General features: G+C 46.4%; 1 protein-coding gene across 5 annotated transcripts in view; it reads left to right on the forward strand.

Moving 5' to 3' along the window:
* The window catches only part of pax7a (paired box 7a), a 43,151-nt gene extending 30,864 nt beyond the window's left edge, over positions 1-12,287 (forward strand). For 4 of the 5 annotated variants that reach the window (XM_028997609.1, XM_028997608.1, XM_028997606.1 and 1 more), the window contains exons 8-9: positions 7,507-7,756; positions 9,872-12,287. In XM_028997609.1, the coding sequence (XP_028853442.1) occupies positions 7,507-7,756; positions 9,872-9,987 (366 nt within the window). In that variant the 3' untranslated portion in view covers positions 9,988-12,287. Of the gene's footprint in view, positions 1-7,506; positions 7,765-9,871 lie in introns of those variants that run through there. The other variant, XM_028997610.1, reaches the window with a different exon arrangement.
* The last annotated feature ends 6,265 nt before the right edge of the window (positions 12,288-18,552 follow it).

Below are 18,552 nucleotides of genomic sequence, written 5' to 3' on the forward strand. Positions count from 1 at the left end.
TAAACAGATGAAATTGATTCAGACCTTATAAAAACCATAAAGATTAATACATGACTTATGTGATCATTAAAGATTTTTTTCTAAATTGTGAGTGTCAAAATAGAGTGTGAGCAGGGTTCAGCCCATGCAAAATGAGGCCTTGTTTCAGTCTGGAGGTCTGTAATGGAAGCTCGTCTTTTATTTGCCAATGGGCTGGGAGAACAGGTCAGCCTTCCGGACCCTCCCGGGACAGAATCATGCCTGTCTGTTTCCCTTAACCTCAATCTCCAACTCCCAAGTAAAAAAAACGAATTTCACCCCCCAAAAAAGCATTTTTTATATATTTATTTAGCTTTTTTTTTTCTATCCACCTGCCAACCCCCCCCAACCATATCATCCCTTCTTTTGGTAGCAGTAGTAGATAGTCTGCGACTCTCTTTTTCTTTCTCTCCCTCTCTCACTCCCTCTATTCCTCCCTCCCCTGGAGAGGAAGCTCTCTCCCTGCCGCTCAGATGAAAGGCTATGGCGGACAATAAAAATGCTATTTAAATGCAAGGGGGTTTGAATGCGGGTGAGAGATATTTCCTGCAGAAAGTGAGCTGGTGCATCCTGATAAATAGTAAATATAAGGGAATGCGATTTACATTTATCTTGCAGAGGCAGCCAATATAAATTTCAGCAAATCCTAGAAGATGGGGATTTAAGTGGGAAATGACTGAGACCGATTCACATGCTGTGTGTGTGTCCCACGCAGTAGAAATGCCTATAAGATTGAGAAGTGTGTAAAGTAGGGGCGCGCGCATACAGTAGATTGTATCTTGAATGCCAATTACACTGAGACGCAGTTGCCGGGGACATGGAAGAGTGGTTTTCATTTTTGTGGGTTTATGGCATTGTACTTCCCACCAGATAATGCACGAGTGGCCGGACTGCCAATATTGACAGGCGTGCAGGTGCTGGGTGTTGGAGGAGCTGGAGTTCTGCCGAGTAATGGCAGTAGTAATTTTTGGGGCTGTTATGCTGTAGTCATGTTAACTAATAGGTAGTAAAAGCATAGAAATAGAATTCGCAATGGTAGTCACAGTGTTGGTGAAGGTAGCGGTGGATGTCATGTGCGAAAAACTGACAGCCGTGAAGTTTCAGAAGTGCCACTCTGCGATTGAGATGGTAGCGGGGGAACCGGAATGAGTCGGGAGAGGCAGGTGAAGTGTTGGGGTGTCAAGTGTGACCCTTTCCCTGGCTGAGGCCGTGGGGTGAGGGGGGTTACGGGGTCGCGGTGGTGGAGAGCAGGCAGGGTTCAACCTGCTCCGCTGGCTGGAGCCTTCTGGATGTCATCCGCTCCCATCAGCTTCCTGTTAGTTCCAGATGCCACACTGACAGGTGCACAGATGTGATTAATACTCCGACTGGCCTTCTCCCCCTGCCTCGTTCTCAGCTGCTGAGGAACCCCCCCCCCCCACACACACACACACACACCCTGTACTGTGCAGGGAAATGGCCTCATTTGAGTGGCATCAATAACCACCCATGGAGCCCAGGTTTTGGTCAGTAATGTCAGTAAAGATCTTCCTGTATACTTAGATAAAGCCATTCATGAGGAAGGGAAACTGGGAGAAAATCTGAATTCCCATTTAGGTTTCAAAAAATTACTTATATGTTGTCTTATTTCGACCACAGAATATAAAAAAGTGGGTGTGGCTTAAGACTAGTCCACAGTACCAATTGACAGTTAGGATGATTAGGATGATTTAGGATGACAGTTTTTAAAAGAAGCAGGGACAATCATAGTAAGTTTGCCATCAATTGTCATTCACTCCATTTTGTATGTCCTACAAGTTCTCCTCTTCCTCTCTGCCGTGGTTCTGAGTGAAATGGCGAGATGCGAAGTGCGCCAGTCCCCAGCTGGTGGGCATGAGCGGCAGCTCGCTCCCCAGAAGCCTCCAGCTGAGAGCTATTTCACTATTTATTTACATGTAATTATGGCTGTGAGGTGCAGATATTAACACTGTCAAGAACAATTTGACCTGACATTTCTCACTGGGCCGCTCCCCCGCTGCTTCCAGCAAACAAACCCCCCGTCTGCACGCTCACCATGCCCCCCCCCCCACAATCCCTCCACCGCACCCGATCTGCCTCGCTCAACCTCTCCCTCCCACTGTCACCCATCCACCGGCCTGCCAGTCTCCAACCACTCTACTGGAATCATAAAATCTGCCCGTTAATTTTGGCCGTGGCGCTGGCTGAAAGCTGTAGGTGCGCGTGAGAAAAAATGGCGTGTGTGTGTGTGTGTGTGTGTGTGTGTGATCTACGAGTTGGGAGGGTGGGGGTAATGGGTAGGGGGTCACTTGTTACTGGTGGCTGAATCCATCCCAGAGCTGCTCAACCATATCAGTGGCGGAGAACAGAGGATTGCACCCCATGCGCTCTCAAATTGCGGCCCAATGGAAACCACATTAACCCGTGGTTAGCCATGGACCCTGGCGAGCTCTCTGGGACCTTTAGCGCAGGGTGGGTGTGGCTCACTAGACCGGGCAGCTGCACTGTGCCACGTTTCCTCCAAGGAGATAAAGCGTTAGCACCTCGATTCTTTTTCTAGTCTGTTTTTACAAGTCAAGCTACGGTGTCCTGCACCCTTGGGTGACGATTAGCTCAGTGCCAGTCGTGAGCTTTAAGTGGGGTGTAGCGGGGTCCACGGGTGTAGCGGACCGCTATCTGGGCATCTGCATCCAGCGCAGGCGCTGCCATATGCGTGCCGTTCTGTGTGGCTAAAGGCCTGTGAGGAGTGACAGCTTGTTCCAATGCCCGCTAATCGCTCTCATCTGTGCCCAGTTTGTCAGTGCCCAGATCCTGTCAGTGCCAATCAGGTCCCTAATTGAACACAATTATCACACCCGCCCAGCTCCCCCACCCCGCACCGCAGAAAGGCACAACCTGCCGCTCATCGGTCTCGCCCGTCACTCCCCTCCCCTGTCCATCCGTCCCCCCCACCCCCGTCACTCACTCGCTGCCTGCTGCCTCCCCCCGCCCATCTCCGCATCCCACTCTGCCGGGCGGAAGCCACTTTTCACTTTCGATTAACGCGCCGCCGCCAATTAACGCGGTGACACTCCGGATGGCCCCAGTCATCTGCTGGCTGCCACCGGCCAGCGCGGCTGAGCACAGAGGAGACATTAATTACCCCATGCCGCCGCCAACCGTGACCAAAACGCTCTAATTGAATTTATGCAACCACTGTTATTTTTAAATAGCCATTTTGTCTCCTCAGATGAGGGCTTGTGGTACCCGCCGTGACACCCAGCTTGGGTGGCGTTTTGGTGTTTTGGATGATGGCGCTGGGCTTGATTACCATAACTTAGAAAAGGTAAACAAAACTTGGGATCATTTGTTGAAATTTTTTTATTAACTGTTTTAAATCATTGAAAACTTCTGTTTGCACCAACATTTCAAATAATAGACCTGTGTTTTATGCTAATGAATAACTGCTAGAAATAATTAGCTAGATTAATCAACGATTGAGTGTAGATACGTGCATTCGTAAATATTTTATCTTCACAACCGTTGCTGTAATTTGAGTTTAGGGGATTTCTGGTGCCGATCACGTAGGTGCTCACAATAGGGAGGCCGGTGTTCCTTGACCGGCGGGTCATTAAATTAGAAACTGCATTTATTCACTGTAATCCCACCCCGAGGAAAGGCCTTGAAACAAAAATCGACCCCCTGAGCGTAGCGTCACACGTGGCGGGGAGGGGGGGAAAAAATCTTTAGCAATTTCCAGCGGAGGCGAGTATCTGCGCGGCAGATCTGCGAAGGTGCGAGATGTTATTCTGCGGCGCTCAGATAACTTGCAGACATTTGGAGTGCTCATTCTCTCCTCTCTGCCCCGCTGACCTTTGCCAAACTTAAAGGTATCTCTCCGGGGCATGCGACTGCGCTGGGATGGGGGAGCTATCAGTGACACAGGAAGCTAATCCACTCTGGGCCAGATTAGGCGCAGTGTTTGTGGAGCGCCGAAGCGCTGGCACTTGGGCTGGATCTGCAGTAGGGGTAGAGGGGGGGGGGGGACTGCAGGCGGAGGGGCCGTCCTATCTGCATTGCAGGCAGGCTGGCCCTCAGGCTAGTGCAGGCCTACTGGAGGCTTAGTACTTCCCCTGAGCCCACCCCCTCGCCCGCGCCATCCTCTTCCCCCGCCTCCCACTCGACCACTTTCTTTCCTCTCTTGCCGATGCTCTTTTTTTTTTGGGCCGGTGATAAAGTATTCCGACTCATTTTAAGTTTTTTTTTTTTTTTTTTAGATGATATAATATTGCCGTACCTGCCACTGTGTGGGTCATTATTCTAAAGCATGGCCGTCGTGGTTCTCACTGGCGTATAATGAATTTAGTCTAATGAATCGGGAGCTGCCTCTCCACTGTTTGCACGCTTGGCGCCAAGCATGTTTCTCTCTTGTAAAATGATAGCAAAGAATTGAGTGGCAGAACATTGCCTTGAACATTATAATAACATTCAATTATGCACAGCAGTTAGAAATAAAAAAAAAAAGTCTTTTTTTTTTTTTTTAATTAAAAAAGATCCAAAATACTGTCAAACTTGAGAATTTGGATCTAGAAAACAGGCTTAATGTTAGCCTGCTAGATAATAGCCTCTTGTGATATTGTTGACTTCCTTGCAGCTTTTCAGCTGGTTTTCCACAACTTTGCTAAGACACGATGAACATTTCAGTGGACAAAAAAATATATAATTTGACTGTTAAGGAAATTATGGGGGGAAGAAAGAATCCCTTTTTGTCTTGCAAATGCACTGTTTATTTATCTGAAAGGATGCACATTGTATCAATTTCCACTTTTACATTCGCGTCGCCGCGGGCCCCAGGTCTCAGAAGTTGAGAGAATTAATTAGTTTTTTATTATTATTTATGGAGTAATCTATCTGCTGAAAGCGAGCGGGCTGAGAGGCGGGGAATGCCCCCCAGCACTGTCCTTTAAACACAGGGTCCTGGCTTCCATTATCTCTGGCAGCAGAGCTCTCTCAAAGTCAAACAACAAACACGCTGCAGCTACTGGTGAGATAGAGACAAGGGAGGAGGAATGAGGGGGAGAGAGGACGAGAGAGAGAGAGAGAGAGAGAGAGAGAGAGATAGTTGGAAGATGTCTGAAGAAGTAAATAGTGTTGTTCTTCTGCTGGTGGCCAGAGAAGGTTTTTTTTTTTTTTTGTGTGCTAGTGCGAAGAAGGAGATATTGGAGATTACGGCCAGTGGCCTTATCAGATTATTAAGTGAAAATGTTATTGATTTTTGATTATTTAGCTGTGTTAATATTTCTGGGTGGCTGGAGTTGTAATGCGACGCCAAAAACAGCTTAGGGACCTAATCCCCCCCAGGGAGACAGAGTGGAGGTAAATCAGTTCTGTGAATGATGGATTGATCAAGGTCAAGTTTAGATTTTGCTCGAAGAGAGTTACAGCAGAAGCAGAATGGGCCTACAGGATTTTGAGGCTTTGGCGTCCACATGTAATCAAACAAAGTTGTCATTTCGAACCACACAGATCTGAAACAATACTTTATTTTCCGTGCCAGCAGCATATGGACATTGTCATACATCCTGAATAAGATGTTAATCAAATCCAATTTAATCAAAAGTGATGATAGAAAGTTTGAAATTGGAGGCATGTGAAAAAGGTACAACATAAAAAGAGTCTCTAAGAGGGTCTCCAATTTCATGACAAAAAAAAAAAAAGTAAGAAACTTGTCTCCTCGGCACTTTGAAAAGGAGGTCATTTTCCGTAGAGGAACTACGAGCGAAACCCATGAATTATAATTAGAAAGGCTGATTGGCAAACGGCCGTGATTGTCTGCCATTTCGTTTAATGTGCATATAAAAAGGGAAGCAGTGTAATCAAGCTTCAATTAACTGATGACTAAATCAATGCCACCCCCTCCAGCTGTCTTCCCCTGGACCCCCGACAAGTAAAAATCCCCCCCCACCCAACCACCACCTCAGCCCCACCACAAGGGGCTACTTGTGCTGTCCTGTTCGCTAATCCATATTAATCAGGGGGAGTATGAATCTCCCATCCATATGGGAGTATCACATGTGTCGGCGTCCGGGGGGGGGGGGGACACGACTATGAATCTCTCACTTATGTGAGCACATGTCACATGTCCCGACTATGAGGGGGAGCAGGCTCCATACTGATAGAATTAGCATGAGGAAATGGCTAACCAGCTTTATGTCTCTGATGTGCCTCAAGTGCTTCATATTTCCTGGGAGACATTTGTGGAATATTAATCGTAATATGATTAATTTCTCCCTCCGTAGCGTTAGCTGGGGCCCGGGCACAAAAGCGGGCTTGAGCGGGCGGCTCTGGAGATCTAGTCCGCTGCCGGCTGTTTAGCCGAGCGCGCGCTTGGCGGGGGTGAACTGTGTTTAAACTCGCGCCTGTGTCCGCGTCCATGTGTGCGACTGTTTAAGCGGCTCCACGACGGGGCCTAATTGGTTTAGCAGCCAGGGGCTAAAGGGCAGAGTAGCGTGGCAGAGACACAACGTGAACCTGATGTCGGGGGAAGGACGCTGTGTGCCGACGGTGGACGGAGACCATGTGTGCGGCATCCCGGCGGCCCCCCTGACCCGCCCCGCCCGGCCGAACCTTTTTTCACAAGGCCCGTTCTCCAAAGGTCCTGTAGGCCGGCAATTTTGCGATGATATATGTTAAGATTTACTGTCTTATTTTGCATGGTGCCGGGGTCCTGCAGCGGCTGCGCACCACTCTGACGCTCCACGCTGTCCCGCCGCCGAACACATCTGGCTTCGCTCTAACCTCGGCAGTCGCCGGGAAGTCGGCCACAGAGCTCACACTGCGCAGTTCTGCTTAAGCCGTAGCCTCTGCGCTGTACGAAACACACACACACACACACACACAAAAAAAAAAATAAAAAACTGCTGTTCACACAAGAAAGCACTCTTCCTGCGAAATTAAATTTGTAGCCACAGGACATTGTTAAAAATAAGCGCGCGAACGAGGAAGCTTGGCGCTGGAGTGCCGGCTCAGGCCTGGTTCCTGAAAAAATCGCGGCCCTGTTTTTTCGGAGGGGGTTCGGTCGCCGCCGTCGCCCTGTTGGTGGGAACAGGCGTGGGTGAATGGCGCCTCTTACCTCGCAGGACCTTCGCTCTGTTTCAGCGCGATTATTATTCATGAGCGAGGAGGCTTGTGGGGGTGCCGGAGGCAGGGATTAGGTGGTCCCCGGGTGCATGTTGGGGCCTAGGCTGGCTGGCACTGTGCTCTGAGGCTAGTGGGTCCAGTACGTCCCTGTTCTCTCGCCGGGCCCCTCGGTTCTCTGAGTCCGGTGCCATCCCTGGCACCACAGCCCTCACCCGAGACTCACAAAGTGCAGAGAGACTCCAAGAAGACACTTTCCACAGATGTTGTGTCCACGTTTGTGTATGAACAGCATTTCTTTTGGCATTGCATAAGAGCTGATATGTGTGCCCAGTTCTGAAAACCTCCTCTGTCCCCGCTGTCCCTCTCTCGCAGGTGATGAGCATCCTGAGCAACCCCAGCGCCGTGCCCTCCCAGTCCCAGCACGACTTCTCCATCTCCCCGCTGCACGGCAGCCTGGAGTCCTCCAACCCCATCTCAGCCAGCTGCAGCCAGCGCTCCGACCCCATCAAGAGCGTGGACAGCCTGGCCTCGTCCCAGTCCTACTGCCCCCCGACTTACAGCGCCACCAGCTACAGCGTGGACCCCGTCACAGCCGGATACCAGTACAGCCAGTACGGCCAAAGTGAGTAGTGTGCGCGAGTGTTTGTGAGAAAGAACAACTGAGACAATCTACAAATGTCAAATTTCACACACATGGACCCTACAGACCAGGACCTGGACCCCTCTGTTTTTTTTAACTTATTCTCCATAAATCTCAGCAGCCACTTTATTAAAAATCCACATACTTTCTGATCACTCACTGAACACTTTTTAAGCTATACATTACAGTTTGAGAGGCTCTGCTCGTCCCTGATGGAATCAGAGGACTCCGAATCTGCACAGTTGACTAGATGACTGTATACTGGCTGCTTATAAATCAACGCCAACAGCCGGACATGAGTGTGCAGTACGTAGAGGAGAGGTGTCTCTAACAAAATGGCAGATGAGTGGCCAGAAGGCTCCGCTTTGGATGAGGAAGCAGTCATAGGAAGGTCACATGTTCCAGGAAAGGCAAACAGTGTGTTGGGCTAATGGGTTAAGAGTTTTCACTCTGGTGTCTCTCACCCCTGACCCGTCCTTGGCTTTCCCCTGTGGCGGACCCTAATGGTTTTTCCCCTCGCTCTGCTGGCGGGGCGAGAACGGGGAGGGGCGCGGTGCCCGTCTCCCAGGATGCACCGCCCCTGCCCTGTGACCCCGCAGGCCGTCGGCGCAGACACATGCTCCTGATAAACGTCCCCGTCCCCGTCCCCCTCCTTACAAACGCCTGCAGGTGCTGGGTTAGTCACACCCCGCGCCACACCGCTGCCAGCCAGCGGAGGAGCCACTTCAAAGCCAACTTTACACCCCGAGGGAGCGGGTGTCCTCCTGCCCACCTCTGCAGCGCTCTCTCACACTCTCGCCCACAGCCCAGACCTCACCTCAGGGCAGGAAATGATGATTGATTGAATTATCATAATCAATCACTGATGTTGTTGTAAGAGGCCATCAGAAAAGGGTTAACCGCCCACATTAAACATTAGGGTTGTGTGTGTTTTGTGTGTGATTATGAATATATGTTGCGTGTGTCATTGTTTGCATATATGTTATATTCAGTGAAAGTGAAGTGATTGTCACATGTGATACACAGCAGCACAGCACACGGTGCACACTGTGAAATTTGTCCTCTGCATTTAACCCATCACCCTTGGTGAGCAGTGGGCAGCCATGACAGGCGCCCGGGGAGCAGTGTGTGGGGACGGTGCTTTGCTGTTTGGTATTCGAACCGGCAACCTTCTGATTACGGGGCCACTTCCTTAACTGCTAGGGCACCACTGCCCCATGTGTTGATCTGAGTGCATCTCAATCTGTTTGCTTGCAGTGTTGTTTTGTACGTGTAGAATTCAGATGTGTTTTGTATGTCTATGCCTAGTGTTCTTGTGCGGGCTTTTTTTATGTTTACATATTTTATATGTACTTGCACGCGTGTGTTGGATTAGTTTGTTTGTACAGTATAGGCATGTTTTGTTACGAGTTTGTACCTGTATGATTGTGCATCTTCATGCGTTCCTTGTGCAGGTTCTGCTGTGTGTGTCTAACTGTCAGACCTTCTCCTCTGTGCCCCTTCACTGAAGGTGCAGGGTGATGATTGAGGCGGGGAAGTGTGCGGATGTCAGGTTAATTAGGACTCGGATTGAGCAGCAGAGCCACTAATGAAGAGGGTGTGGATGGGGGGGGCGGCTTGTCTGTGCCGGGAAATGAGGCCTGGGGGAGGCATGAAATCCGAGATGCCAACATTAATGAAGACTGGCACCTGCACACCGCACTCCCCTGAGTGACAAAACAAGGTGGCGTGCACTGCCCTCTCGGTGCCAAGATTGTGCCAGTGCCAGGCTGAGGCCTGACAAGAACAATATTGTCCCTTCACTGTCCATTAGCCGTCTGCAAATCCCCGTTCCATGAGCAGTATGTGGGAAACAGACGGATCAGGATGAGCACAGACGGGAAAGAGATAGAGGGAGACGCTTTGTGAGAAAAACAGCGCGGGCGAGAGTGACAACCGACAAAAGGGCAAAGAGACACAATAAATCAAACTGCCGAAAACTCAAACCAGAACATACATCTGTCTGATGTGTGTGTGTGTGTGTGTGTGTATGTATACATGTGAATGTGAACGTATGGCTTTCAAATGTTCACAAGTGTCTGTGGGTTCATTTTCCAGCCGCTGTCGACTACCTCGCCAAGAACGTGAGCCTCTCCACCCAGCGACGGATGAAGCTGGGAGACCCCTCCGCTGTGCTGGGACTGCTGCAGGTGGAGACCGGCCAGGCCTACTGATCCCACCCCCCAGGACAACGCTGCACCACCACCCTGAATAGCGTAGCCGCATCGCCCCACGAGGGTCCCGCCGAAACTCTGAATGGGAGAGAAAGGACTTTTTATTCCGGAAGCTTTTCCAGCTTCTGCCACAGGGGGGCCGATTTATACCCCCTCAACGTCCCTGTGACTTCATACCGATGACCTTTTCGGGTCGTCTCCTTTACATGGCGACTCTGAAGTGTCGACATCTCCTGAACTTCCGATCCAAGCCATTCCGATTTCCCACTGTAATTTCACTTCACTGTTTATAGTCATCAATTCCAATGTGTCAGAAATGGATACTTATTCCTGTTTTTTTTCTAATTGATATAATTGTGATTATAATTATTATGATTCTAGCTGTTGTAATTATGATTATTGTAATTATTGTTTTTTGATACCATCTGTAGCATTCCTCTTTTTTTTCTATTTTTGAACTCTTTACTAGATCTTGGTGTGAGTTGGCTGTGGTGGCAGAGAAGGAAAGATACGGGGAGGTGGGGAAACAAGTGTTGAGGGAGTCTGATGGTTTTCCAGGCCTTTTGTCCCCCGGGGTCAAACGTTCGTGAGCTGTTTGACCTTCTCGTTTTAATATTTCACTTGACATTCCAGAAGAACTTGCCCACTCCGTGGGAAGCCTGGCTGGGCGCTTTCTGCTGGGAATTAGCTGCGTTCTTAGAGGCCATGGATTTCTCCCCCAATCCCCTCAGAAATCATTCCCTCCTTAGCTGTAGACCCTGGGGATGGAGCACATTGTTCACCAAATTTTACAAATATTTTTAATACAAGAATCACAAAGGAGGACCAGTGGCCCCACCCCTTTTTGCCTCTGATTTGTCTTTGGAGTTTGAAGTATATGTTCTACGGAGCAAGGTGCCTCCATGAATAAAATATGTTTGTAAATGCCCCATGTCCTGGTAGTACGTGGCACTCTGCACACTCCGGAACATTCCACAGACGTCGCCTAACCGCCTAACATCGGTGCTGTTAGGAGATTAAGCTTCCCAGCACTTTCAAACTCAACACATTCAGCCGCTAAAGGGCACAGGTAATGACCTCTCGCTCTCTCGCTCGCCCCTCATCCCCAATTACTGAGAACACTGAGCCCCTCCAGTATCCTGTAGTTTAAGCTCTTAGCTCACATGCGGTCACAGAACTGTAAAAAACATTTTGGAATTTTTTTTTTAAGGTTAGTGAAATTTGAACAGTTGTGTAGCACTCATAGTTCGACATTACAACACAATCTATTTAGTCACTTATAAATGGAATTGTACAGTAGACCAAGCAGATTGTGTATTGTTTGTTTATAAAGAGTATGTTTTATACTAAAACAAAATTATGTTCTGTGGTAGATAAAGCAAGGGATCTGCATAAGTCTTATTGTTTTTTTGTTTCTTTGATCACGTTTCTTTTCTCTTTTTTTATGTTTTATTAAGTTTGAAAGAAATTTTATGTGTTATCTTTGTTCCCTATGATAAGTCTTGATTAAATTTGCAAAAAAAAAAAATCCTTGGTATTTTAACCCCCTGCATATTAAAAAAAAATGTGAGGAGAGACACAATTTTTTCTCAGAGATGACCATGACTTGACCATGGTTGAAGTCAGATGACCAAGATGGTGAGTTTGGACTTTTTTGGTGCTCCCAGGTAGTGTTCTTCATTTATAACTAGTTAAAGAATGAAAGGTTCTTGCCCTCACTCTGAACACTCATCTTGCGGAGAAGTGGAGGTGTGATCGTGGACCAGTGAAAACTGAGGAAAAAAAGTCAGCGCCAAGTTGAGCATTTAGCACATTGTTGTTGAATTTTTTTTTTTAAAAAGGACGTGACTTTTTTGGACTTTGCCTGGCCCAGAACACTAAAGACTCCCGGCTTCTTCACACACTGTGTCCAATGCTGCGTCTTTGTGTATATTTTTAAAAGTACTGAGACAAAAAAGGAAGAAAAAATTTTGAAAAAAATGCCTAAAAATGTATAACATTCTTGTCTTAACACCTGCATTGATTTACATTTGGATATTGAAAATTTACATTTGCATATGACCCCGCCTTTCCCCGACCCATAAACTGCTTAATCGCTTTTTTTTTTTTCTTTATTTGCATTTGTGTTTTGCTTTATTCCATTTGCGTTCAGCATGTGTGTATGTTACCATGGTATAATTTATTCTGCTGTATGAAGTATTAGAATAGTGAGATCGTATTGGTATTTACTACCTTCAGCCTCTTGGTGTCTTTACTGTAACACTGGCATAACTGTTATCAATTAAAGCTCTTAAAACTGATCATCGCCTTCTCTCTGTGCTTTTCGTCATCGTCCCCCTCTCTGCAAGGAGTCACATTTCATACTTACCTAAGTGTTTGTATGTTTTCCTTCTTTTACTGTGTGAAAATGAGTGGAAATGTATGGTGCCATTTTCTAAATTGTTTCACACAACTGGCTTTTTTCAATAGGGCTTTTGCAATAGCAGAAACAATATCAAATGAACAGGTAGCGCAGTTAGCTGCTTGTTAAAACAGTGAGCCAGCCCCTTTTCGTTGCATATACATTTACTAAAAATGCAGGTGACAAACTTGTAAGTATCATTAACAATTTTGTTCTGGATGAGGATAACTAGCAAGCTGCGACCTTACATGATTGCCAGTTTAAAAATAGTACCCTTAGACTGTAAAGCATATTCTGTAAAATGTATATTTAGATTATACTAGCAATCAACCAGTATGTAAGGGGGGGGGGCGTATTTGTTCAGTATGTGATGTGTGTTTGAGAGAAACACAAGTTTTCATGCATTTGAAAGAGTCGCAAGGGATAGAAGGAGTGCGAGAGAAAGAGAGAGAGATGGGGGAGATGTGGGGAAATGCAGGCAGCGGTGCTGCTGTGAACAGCTGTAGGAAGTCATTCATTCTGCGAGGGTCCAGCTCTGAAATCCCTCTGTCACTAATGAGTGTCTGCTTTGGCTGGGGCCCACAGACTGCGGTGTCATGGCTGTGAAACATTGCAGCCACAGCAGACCTCCGTGGTGCGCTGCAGCCGCAGAGGAATCCCCACACCCCAGCATGAGGTCTTCAGCTGTGCAGTGCACCCACCGAAGCCCCGCTCCCACACTGCCAGCGCATTGGTTCTCCTAACGCCGTCTGTCAGAGGAACATGTGCTGGCGGTTGCGCAAAATGTGTTTTTATTGTTGGCTGGTATTGCCTGTCACTATTAGACCATAATAGATGAATGAGTCTGACAGCATAGTCTGAAAATCGGAATTTGCCAGATTGGAAGCATATGCACATTCTATTCAGTTCTACTTCCAATTTATTAGTGCATAACACATGTTCATAGTTCTATTCTAGACTTCTATGAAAGTATGGTATGTTGTTTTTTAACAGATAATATAATTAGATAATAAATTGCTATTCTATTCTATTCAAGATTATATAATATTATTTAAAATTAAAAATTTCACCTCTAAAATTCACCTGCTGAAATATGTTTTTATGTGTGAGTGACCCTATTGGTCGTCCAGTCTATTGACATTGTGTGTGTGAGTGTGTGTAAGGGAGTAATATATGTACAGATTGTGTCATGGTCACCTACGCCATTATTCGGTGCGTGTTCTGGTCGCCTGGTTTATATCCATGTGTGTGTCATGCCTGTGCCCTCCTGACGTATCCCCAGAGGTCCTTTCTTCCGGCTCTTATTTTTTCCTCAAGGCTTTTCCCAGGCCCCCAATCCTAGGCAGTGTCCCCAGCAGTGGTGCACAGAGGGGCTTTTTAACACTTTTGCTCTTCCCCTTCTTTGATGCTGTAATTGATTGACTACAGGAGCCGGGATAAACAGAGCCCACGAGAGCCAATTCCGCGCGCTTCTCTGGAGAACTTCTGATAAAACTGCAGGGCCAGTGTTGCGCGGGGCCCTATATGCACACGTGTGGCCATTGAAGGTGGCTCTGCGCCACGGTGGCTTAGCTCTGCGCTTTCTCAATGGGGACCGCCGCCTGTGTCCTGCCTGTATGTCTCAAGCACTAATGGGTTTGTTTAGATCAGAGGGATGGAAATGAAAGTGCTGAGCCCTGGGTGCGCCGGCCGGTGTGGGACCCTATCTCTCCGAAGGCAGGCCGGTGAGTCGGGCCGCACAGCCCCGCCGCGGCTCCCACCGCAGCTCCCACCTCGAGCCACCGGGGCCCTGTGATTTGTATCTCATTTAGAAACTGTGCCATGCTGTAATAGGGAGAGAGAGGGAAATAAAAAACATGGACTTGAAACGCCAGGAGTGGACAGGCATGGAAAATGAGGGGACGGACCTCAGCCAGAGAGAGCAGTCAGTCAGAGCGGACGACACATGAGGCTGTGATTGCTCCACTTCCTTCCCATTTCCCCACATGCGCACCCGCCCCATTTGCCAGAGAAATACGTCCTGGATGTGGAACAGCTGTCAGCCATCCAGATAAGGAATAAATTACCATCAATAATGTACATATACTTTAAAAAAATTTAATACAAAAATTGATTTTAAAACAAAAAAAGTTATAAAACAGTGTTGGGGGCCAAGCAAGTGCAGCCCATGTGAAAAATGGTGATGAAGGGGGCCCTCGTTCCTTGGGCTTATGTGTCTTAAGAGAGTGTGCCACAGCAGACACTCACGGTTGTCAGAGTAGAGGCGCTTAGGGAGCCTCATAATTCCTTAAATCCCATAATTATTCCTGGATACATAATGTACCTGATCCGGTCCTGTCTGATTCCACACTCTCACCCTCAGCTTCACACTGAGACGTGGTGGCGGCGTGTGTGACGGGCTTTCAGTCACCCATTTCTATGTGAAAAGAACATATTTCCTTTTCTTTTTTATTCCCCTAATCGTATGCAAAGCAATTCTTGGCAACAACGCTTTATTTATTTGTTTATTTATTTATTTGTTTGTTTGTTTCTGTTGTATTATTTGAACATGTTATTTAGAAAGGTGGGTTTCTGCAACCACCCCAAACCAATCTCCTGTACCTCCTCACTAATGTACCCCACCTCTGCTGAGGCCTTTGCACTGACGGACTTTTCCATCACCTGTCAGTTTTTTTAAGTTAAGTTCTGCAAGTTAGAAAATCATACTTTAGGATTCTAGTCACCTTCCTAATTTATTCCTCAATATTTCTCTTTATTGTGCATACAGACACACACACACATACACTTCTCAGTAGATAAGAAAAGGGGGGAATGGTAAAGGAGGGCCAGTGAAGTTGTAAATCTAGGAGATCGGTGGGGGAGATAAGGGGCTGTGAAGCCCGTTGTGATTTACATATAAAATCTGCGCGCGGCTCTCAGGCTAATTAATATTAATAACAAAAATGGAAATGAGCGCAGGCAGCACGGGGCGCTGAGTGAAGAACAAACCCCGGTTTTGTCGGGGAGATGCGCATAAGCCCTTTGCTGAATATAAGTGGGCTCCTAACAGCCGTGACACCTGGGCATAGACTGCCATACACAGAGACAATTTTTCTAGATAATAGCCTATCACGCAGGATACAATTTAAATTAAAAAATGCAATTTTCACCTTGAAATGAACAAATGATTACAATTTCTATACAAATTAAGGCATCCAGGCAGCGCCTCAGTGCTATGCCTGGTCCATGAAACTTGACATAATTGCCATGAAATACATTTTCAAATATTTGTATTTTGTCCATGGCTTTAAAACATGCCACTCTGTCTTCTGTGGGTATGTGATCTCACCTTCTGGGGGTAAAAAAAAAAAAAAACACATAAAAAAAAAAGAAGCAAAAATCATCAGAGATGAAAAGCTCTTCAATGAGCGAGATAAAAATGTGGAGGTAAAAAAAAAAAAAAGATACACACACAGTAAATCAGTGCTGTTGAGCCCAGCAGCCCCTGTAGCTATCTCTAAAAGCCAAATTATAGCTGCTTATCTGGGGAATCATATTTAGCAGTTATCTGCTGCTATGATAGGCTCCCCCTCTTCTTGCCGCGCTCGCTGCTCATTGCTATTTATTTGTGATTACAGATACCCTTTGAATAAAAGATGTTTGTGTTTAAGAGTTTTTTTTTATTGAGGGGGGGGGGGGTAGACTGGAGTAGGGGTGCTGTCGGAGCCCGATTTGGCCAGAGGTGCTGGAGGTGGTCTGTTGGATGAAAGTGTAGCCGATGGGAAACGTCAGACAAACAAGCTCCCCCTTCAATAAAAAAAAAAAAAGTCAGAATCCGCACTTTTTCACCCCACCCCCCCCCATCTTGATTTGAATTAAACACAAATATACACTCTATTTCATACTCTTTAAGATTGTTTCACATCAATTTTAGAGATAACCAAACAAAGGTTCAGTTTTTTTAAGTCTGGCCCACTGTTTTTCATCACAGTGGAATGAGAGGTTTGTTGTTCCTTTTCTTTATTTCTTTTCTTTCTATCAGATCGGCCTCATTTTGTTTGGTTTTTCTTGTAAAAGTTTTGTCGGCGGAGGAGTTATGCTGTTTATATGCACTCGGCTTCTGCGAATTGATTCGATAACAGGGCGCCTGATTTGTTGCTGTTGTATAAATGAAATTGAGGTCAAAGACTTCTCTGCCCATGAAGAATAACTTGTGTGGCACAGAGATATTATTTTTGTTATCAGGGCAATCTAACAGCCCTTCAACTGATTCTGATACTGCCTCTCCACTGGGCATGTAACATAACAGTATTATAACCATATTTAGACGAATAAAAGGTTACGTGCACATTGATTTGAATTTATCTGTGTTTGTGGTGTTTTGGAGTCGTGGTGTTCTGTGCTGTGCACTGATTGGTCAGAGAATGTGAACTGCACTGGACGCTGATGCTTTGTTACCTGTGGTTTGGAATTCAGCACTGGCCCATTTGACCCCATATGTTCAGCCAGTGTCCATTTTAGCAGTGACAGTGGTCACTACAGAGTATCCCATCCCCCCAGTTTCTCCCCCATTGGCTAAATTCCCCTCACCTAAGAGGCCCACATCAGATTTCAATAGTTGACCTCTTAATGCTGGGGGTCAGCGCCACACCGGCAACAATTTCACACTCAAGATGAAAGGGAAATGAACAGGGAGGACGCTGGGGTGACCGGGGGCCCTGGTCATGCTGACTGCTGCTGCTCGAGCCGCTCGGCTGCACCGGGCGGGCAGATTAAAAGGAGGCGAGCTGGAGAGGGGCGGTGACCCCCCAACCTTCCAGCGCTCACACCCGAGAGGCTCTATTGCTGCGGAGACAGCCCACCGCGCTCACGCTAGCACACAGCGCTACGTAGCAACGATACACAACAACACACTGCCGTGTCAGCAGCCAGAGCTGACGAAGACACAGAAACTCTCGCAGCTCTGTTCTGCACCGATGAAATGTACTTGCTTGTTATGCTGACTGCTTTTTGTATTTTACTCTAGTGCCCTCTATCACTGCATTTTGCTTCACTTCATTTTCAATGCAACACATTAATTATACTGGAAATAGACTTCTAGCTATATTTATATTTTTTTTTAGCCATTCATAATAGACTTTAAATGAATATAGTTTTTTTTTTTTGGTAGATTTGCTACCAGTCTTGACACACTTGTCTAACTTTGTTTTCGGGCCTGCTGTAAAATCTAGACATATCTGCACTCTGGACAGTCCAAAAAAGTCTTCAATCATGATTTTAGCTTATTCACTAAAACCAAGTACTACACTTGATGTGTTTACAGCTAATCAAATGAACGCTTTTAACTATGCATTGCATTGTGGGATTGTAGGGTGGGTGTGACTTTTAACACTTACTGTTGACAGTGTGTTCAAATTAAGCTAATTCTGTGAGTAAATGGTCACTTATCTGGAGAGTGATTATATGTGTACAATGAAACACAATTACATTGATTTCTTTAAATTGTTTCAACATATTCCTTTAAAGTTTTTTTAGAGTAATATTTTTATTTTACAATACCAGTGTAAATTCAAATATGTATTTTTGATTTTGATCTTCATTCAAGTATATTTAGGGTTGGATACTTAAACTTCAATTAGCATAAGACAAAGATAAAACTATAAATAAAGTATGATTACTATTTAATTATACATAATGGTTAATATATATTTACTATGTAAGTGTGTGAAATTAAATAATTAAAGTGAATAAGCATATTCCATGACTATTTGTAAATTCCTTTTATTTCTTTGTACATTTTTAAACCTATGTTCCTCAGCTTGTAATTGCTCAACCACTGGGGGGAGGAAGCACCCACTACAGAAAGTGGATGGTGCCCGAGGTTCCTCCTTCAATCGACTGCGGGAGAAACTCTGAGGTCCACCTCAGCCAACCTCAGGATGGGTTCACTTGCAACCTTCAGGATGCTGCCCTCAGCCCAAAGCCCATTAGCCACCAACTACTGCACCAAAACCCATTACCGAGTGGCCAGCAGGCCCAGCTGTGGAGTGGAGCTCTGAGAGGATCCACTGGCTCAGTGCTCTGGTGGAAAATTTGGCGCATCTGAGAAATTAGATGGTGGGGTCTGTCGGTGTGGAAACTCAATGTCACAGATACTCCAGACCGCTGGGCTGGTAACATTTTTT

This window comes from Denticeps clupeoides, chromosome 12, assembly GCF_900700375.1.
Source record: "Denticeps clupeoides chromosome 12, fDenClu1.1, whole genome shotgun sequence".
In the NCBI taxonomy this organism is placed as follows: Eukaryota; Metazoa; Chordata; class Actinopteri; order Clupeiformes; family Denticipitidae; genus Denticeps; species Denticeps clupeoides.